The 7,137-nt window shown below is 31.3% G+C and overlaps 1 protein-coding gene across 1 annotated transcript in view; it reads left to right on the forward strand.

Moving 5' to 3' along the window:
• LOC141565959 (pantetheinase-like) overlaps positions 1-6,589 on the forward strand; it is a 28,095-nt gene extending 21,506 nt beyond the window's left edge. The window contains exons 6-8 of the mRNA XM_074309809.1: positions 349-710; positions 1,686-1,856; positions 5,408-6,589. Of these exons, the coding sequence (XP_074165910.1) occupies positions 349-710; positions 1,686-1,856; positions 5,408-5,587 (713 nt within the window). The 3' untranslated portion in view covers positions 5,588-6,589. The remainder of the gene's footprint in view (positions 1-348; positions 711-1,685; positions 1,857-5,407) is intronic.
• Positions 6,590-7,137: the final 548 nt, after the last annotated feature.

Raw genomic sequence — 7,137 nt, forward strand, 5'->3', positions numbered from 1 at the left:
TCCTCTAATTGACATACAGACCCAACTAAAGTATTTATTTCCCAACTTAAAACTTTTCAATCAGCAAATTTGGAACAGAATATAGACTTAATTTGGATTTTAATTTCTTTATAGTTTTCTTATTTAATTTTCTAAAATTGGATACTTAATTTGTTCATAAAAGTTTCAATAAACCTTTTCCAAAGCTTTTTTCCTGATTGTTTCTGCTTCCCTTCCTCCTATCCTCTAATCCTGAAATCATTGGCAATACGATTATTTGTTCAGTATGTTAAATAGTACAAGAGTGGCTAATTTAAAAAGTTATATATTTTGTACTTATTGAAAAAATTTCTTATTTGTTATTTTTAGGGAGTGGTATTTATGCACCAGATTCTCCCAAAGTATTTTATTTTGATATAAATTCAAAGAATGGGACACTCCTCCTTGCACAACTGGACTCACATCCCAAACTCTCACCACCAGTGAATTGGAGTTCTTATGCTAATAGCATAGAACCTTTCTCAACAGAGCAAGGAGAATTTAAAGCCTCAATTCTTTTTGATAAGTTCACCTTCAAAGAACTTGTTAATGATACAGGAAACTACTCTGTTTGTCAGAAAACACTGTGTTGTCATTTAAGTTACAAAATGTCTGAGAAGAGACCAGATGAAGTTTATGTTTTGGGAGCTTTTGATGGACTTCACATTGCTGAAAGGGAATATTACATGCAGGTAATCATTTTTAACAGAAGGAAGTTAGGTGGAAAAATTGTTAGAACAGTGAAATTTATAAGAAAATATATGTTAAATTTCTTATTCAATATTGATCTGTAAAGTTTGTATATAATTAAAAAAAACAAAAAGCTAGTATTTATATAGTGCCTTAAATTTTACAAAACACTTTATATGTTACCTCCTTTGCTCTTCACAACCACCCTGTGAAGTATTATTATCATCCCTATTTTACAGATTAGGAAGCAAGAGGCTAAGTGACTTAGCTAAAGTGACATATTTAAGGTCTGTGGTGAGATTTGAACTTTAGTCTTCTAGAAGCCAAGATCATTGCCTCTCCACTGTGCCACCCAGTGGCTTCTAGGTACTGAACCCTGATAAAGAGCATTTTGGGACTGTGGAAAATATACTGGCCAGAAAGTCAGAAGATGTGGATTTTCATCCATGCTTTCTCATTAATTGGCAGTATGACATTGTACAAGTCACTTATTCTCTCTGGATCTCTGTTTCTTCACTTATAAAATGAGGGTACTAGACAGAACAATCTTTAGCGTCCCTTCCCGCCTGCAGCTAGAACATTTTATGAAATAAACAACAGATTATGTTTCAATAGATTTTTCCAATCATTATTTTAAGATATTACCAGTGTTGAATTGAATTGAATTAAATTAAATTAATAATAAGTCATAAGCACAGGCACAAATAATTTCAGGTTTTGACAGAGAACACCTAAGGTCTTGTTCTGTTTCTTAGTAAATGTGTGAGTATATATTTCAGTTACTACCTAAAGGGAAGCATGTACTACACTATAAAAAACATTTTATCAAGTGAATTGTTAGAGCCTCAGACCTGCTCTAGGACAAAGGAATGACTTATTAAATAGGGAAGTTTACTTTACTTAACAAAAGAACAAAAGCAGTTTATACTGTTGAAGTTATATATATTGATCATTTGATCTGTATTTATTTCACCCAGATTTGTACTCTTTTGAAGTGCTTAACAACTATGTTAGAAACTTGTGGGCAGCCAGTTGAGAATGCTTCTACTTTGTTTGACATGTTCTCTCTCAGTGGCACATTTGACTCTAAGCACGTTTTTCCAGAGATGTTGCTGAGTGGACTTCAGACTGCACCTGGAGAATTTAAGGTAGGAGTTTTTTCTGTATATTTTCACATAATTTCTTTGTGAGATGAAGGAATAGTTTATGTAATAAAATCTAATTAAAATAATACTGCAATGCCAGAAACACCATATATATTTATAGAAATTAAGGGGTAATGTGGCATTTGAGAAGCATCAGAAATACTTGAATATAGTCAGAAAATAGATCTAAGTAAAAATGATAAGCCATAAAGTAGTACCTATTTACATGTGGGAACTTAGCAATAAATCATTTATTCTGTGTCATGTAGTCAAATTAGTCTTCTATTTCTTTTTTCAGTTAAATTTTGTTGATATTGTTTGTATTGCCACATTTTTTTCTTAGTATCTCTTCCCTCTCACTTTCAGAGAAACATCCTATATAAGAAATAATAGCTTATAAAGAACAAAAAAGAAAAGTAAAGGGAAAAAAATCAGCAAAAGTAATCAATACAATAAAAAAATCTGAAAATATATATAGTACTTCACATTTGTTTAACTCCTACTTCTGTAAGGGAGCAGGATGTATGATACTATACTTATCTTGTCATGCTTGTTATTTTTAATTTTGCAATTATCATTTTTGATTTTTTTATGATGGTTTTTTTCATTGATATTGTTGTAGTCATTGTATATATTGTTTTGTTTTTTTTTTTGCTTAGACTAAACTATCTACTCATGTTGCTATAAATATTTTGGTGTATATGGGAACTTTCTTTTTAATCAGTGACTTCTGTGAGGTATATACCTTTTAGTAGAATCTCTAAATAAAAAAAATGGATATTTTTGCTATTTATTTGCATAATTTTAAGTTCCTTTCTAAACCAATTATACTGATTCACAGCTCCACCAAGAAAACTCTAATGTGCCATCTTGTGCCTCAACCTCTCCAGTAATATTGCTCTTAGATCTAGACAAGAAGGGCTTCTGCTTCAGGACCAGAACCTCAAGGACTCTTGCACTCCACACATCTTAATTACAAAAAATTAAAGAAAATGTGAGGAGTAAGAGGAAATCCTTGCTGGTGCCTTAGAAACCCTTAGGTCTGACTGGAATAAACTTAGGCCTTTATGAGTGTTGCCTCCCATAGAGAGAAAGAAGCTAATATTATAGTTTATTCAAGTAAGCCTTGTTTCTAGGGTCATGCAGTTAAAGCTTGGGGTATAATTTAAGTTTTGGCCTTCCTCACTTTTTAGATCAATGAAAGCATTGAGTCACCTAGACTTGACATCTCAATCACTACCTTTTCTGTTGGAAATAGAAATTTTAGACTGGAGAAACTAGAATTAGGGGTATAAAGTAGGTATGATGGCTATAATATACCAGGAGGTAGATTTCAGCTCAGTAAGTTGCTGTTGAAAATCAACTTGGCCTAGGCCAGCCCATAACTCATGCATGTTGGCTGTATGACCATGGGTAAGTCTTTTAAATTCTCAGTGCCTTTTGCCAGGCATAAAGCCTAGGCAAATTATTTAAATTTGGATTGTTCCAGTTTTCTCATTATAAAATGAGATGTAGTAAGAAATAGCAACGCATTTCAGTGTCTTTGCCAAGAAACTCCCAGAATGGGGTCCTGAAAAGTCAGGGCCAACAGAAACAAGTGAGCAACAACTTAATGTTGTGAGCAGTTAACTACTTTTGACATATATTTACTTCTTAGAATTTTTATCTCCTATTGACAGTTTCAAAATCCTGAGTGCTTTATCTAGGTTCTTAATGACTCATAAAATTAGCCATTTTTTTCACTAATTTAAATTGGAAAGGTCTCTCATTTAAGGAAGTACAGGTAAACATTTGCCACCAAAATGTGCATGCACTCTACCTCATTGTATTATGTTAGATGTATTCTATTATGTAGCATTATATTAGAAACTGAATATTTTAATTTTATACCTTTTGTGTTTGGGTGCTATGAAAATATAAAGATAGTATCAACATTCTATTTTCTGGTTTATTTGTTTTGCCAATATAACAATATTTTTAAAATAACATTTTAAGTTTTAGTGTAAGATGAAACCAAAATTATATTTACAATTATATAGCTCATGAAAATAAAGGCTTTCTATGAATGGCCTTTTTTCATGTGAAATGTATTGAAAGAGTTTTTATTCACTATTTTATTCTCTGGTTCGTGCCGTTACAAAAATGACATCATTTTCAGTTTTTCTTAAAATGTGTGTTATTGAGGAGTGATAGTGGCCTGTTTTGTGTGTTCTATATCCTGGTTATCAGCTTTTGAATAATATTGAAAATATTTTCTGGAAATGAAGCTATCTTTGTGATGTGGAGTGAGACTGTAGGCATCCAGAAAGTAAGATGAACAATAAAGGTATAAATTGTTTTCCGACAAAATCTGATAAATATTGTTTGATAAATATTGTATGAAATAGGTAGGAAGATGAAAATCAGGAGTTGATATCTTCAGGGAATTATAGCATAAGTGGTCATATGGACTACAGTAGTAACCCAATTTAGATATTCTGTATAGTTCAGTATTTTTAATCACAATATTTATTATGAAAAGATGAAGATTGTAAGTTAATTATTCCAGTTTTTCACAAAAATCATTATTTTTTTCCACTTGGGGCCATACATTTTGTATTGCACTTTTTAGTTAAATTGTTTATATAGACAGATTTGCTTCTTCCAAATTTTTTTTTTCCTTTTGCCTTGTAAAGTCCAGTGATAGTTCTTCCCATCATTATTTCCTATTCTCATCTTTTGTGATTACCAGTTTGCTGAGTGAGTTGAAACTCTATGGTGGCTTTGATTTACCTTTTTCTTAATATTTATTCAAGTAATTTGGAACATTTTTCATGTTTGTTAATAATTTGATATTATTCTTTTGAGATTTATTTATATATTTGACCATTTATTTTATAAATAATGTACATATTAAATATTTCTATATTTCTATCTATATAATCTGTTAATTGTCTTTGCACTCTGGATAACTTGTCTAAGAAATTTGATACAAAGATTTATTTTTCTATTTGACCATTTCCTTTTGTATCCTAGATGCATTTGTTACAGAACATTTTAACTTTCATATAATTAAAATTATTTTTATCTTAAGTAATTAACTTTTTCTCTTGTAGATTTAAGAATACATTTCCCATTCATAGCTATGTAAGGTATATTACTGCTTCTGTTTTAATTTTGCATAGGATAATCTTTGAAATTAATATTACATATCCATTTTGAATTTATTACAGAATATGGTTTAAAATGTTGGTCTGTGCTTAATCTGTGCTTAATCTTTGCCATGATGCTTTCCAGGTTTCTCGATAGTTTATATTGGTTACATGTATTTAGTTAACAGTATTTTATTTATGTCGAATGTTATTTTTATTTTGTTTTCTTCCATCTTGACAATTTTAATTAAACAGTTAACAATTTAATATTCCTGACTATGATCCATAAACTAATTTAACACATTTGTTAATCATTTCTTGGCTCAAGAGTTTGAAAATATTTTGTTTATAATATCATTTTGAGGTATTGTCTCTTTATTATTAATGAAAGCAACTTTTTTTTTTTTTTTTTTTTTTTGTTAGATTTTAAATGATGGACGCATAATAAATGAGAATGGTACGTCTGGACCTGTCTTAATGGTGACTCTATTTGGGAGGCAGTATGAGAAGAATAAACCAACAAATGCTTCAATTGAACAGGAAATTGCATTATTGATGAGGATAATAACTATGGTATTTGTTTTCTACTCAGCAGTTTGGTAGGAACTGCATAATATCGTGTTGCCTACCATTTATTGTTTCCTGATGGTAAGAACATATATGTCTGGACTACTTTCCTATCCTCAACAATTCTTAGGTGAATGCTTAGGTTAGTATAATTCCTACCTTTCTCTGTAGTATTGAAAAGTTACTGAACCACAGTGGCACATTTAAACCCACCAAATGATACTGGTAATTGGATACTGGTATAGGAGATTCTACCACATGCTTATCAAAGCAGGATCACTGATGCTACTTGCTAAATTATATTACTACTATTACCACTTGCATCCTTCCATTTACAATGGGAAGAGCACTGAATCTGAGTTCAATTTCCGATATTGACTTGGAATCTTATATAAACACAAATCTCCCTGAGCCTCAGTTGCCACATCTATAAAATGAAAGGACCATACTCTCTTATGTGTATATAACATCTTAAACAGAATATCCCGGACAAACATTCTCTCATGCCATTCTCCTAACACCCCTATGAAATAAGCATCGTGAGTACTATTATACTTCAGATGTGGCAATTGATCCTCAAGGACATGAATCATAGAATCCTGAAGTGAAAAATGGGCATCTGCTTTACCATTACTTTAAACATGGATCCTGCTTTTATAGCATCCCTTACAAGTGATCCACAAACCTCTGCCTCATGATTTGACCAGTATCACACAGTTATGTGGTAGGAAAAGAATTGAAAATTGCTTCTTCAAAGTAAATTTTTAGATTTCATGTTTGTATTATTTCATAATTGTACTGTTTAGTCTTAGCATGCATTAGGACATTAATGATGAGATCAATATCCAGTTTCCTACTATTTAGATGATCCAAGCTTTAACTCTATTGACAGGCATTTGGGCTTAGTCTGTAGATTTCTCAGAAAAATCTCACTATTTTAAATATGTCCTTTTTTAATCACCTCTTTGATTTGTCACATCTTTCTATTTACAAATAACAAATGCCATTGCTTCTCTGAATAAATAGATTTCAAAAGAATTTTGTAACTTTAGTCCCTTACTACATTTCCTTATACATAGTTACTTCAGGTTTATATATGAAATTTGTCTGCCCCTAAATGGCTTCTACATCACTTATGTGAGTCTTTCATTGCTGTACAATGTTAACAATTCCTTTTGCTTTTTATATTTACAACCTCAAGGTTCAGACTTGTTTTAAAATAAAGTATATTGGAATCCTGTGAAGTACAGAAAACAAATACAATTATTAGATTGTTCATCAAAGGAAATTTAATAAATATTATAGGTGGAGAAACATACCATCATAGAAATGCGTATTTCTTTTGTGATTAATTGATTCATTCCATATTTATTAGATTCTTAAAGTGTACTTGGACTGATATTTATAATTTTTTTCCCTGAGGTAATTGGAGTTAAGTGACTTGTCCCAGGGTCACACAGCTAGGAAGTGTTAAGTATCTGAGGTCACACAGCTAGGAAGTGTTAAGTATCTGAGACCAAATTTGAACTCTGGTACTCCTGATTTCAGGGCTGGTGCTCTATCCACTGCACTACCTAACTGCCCCC

The sequence above is a fragment of the Sminthopsis crassicaudata genome, chromosome 4 (genome assembly GCF_048593235.1).
Source record: "Sminthopsis crassicaudata isolate SCR6 chromosome 4, ASM4859323v1, whole genome shotgun sequence".
Taxonomy (NCBI): domain Eukaryota; kingdom Metazoa; phylum Chordata; class Mammalia; order Dasyuromorphia; family Dasyuridae; genus Sminthopsis; species Sminthopsis crassicaudata.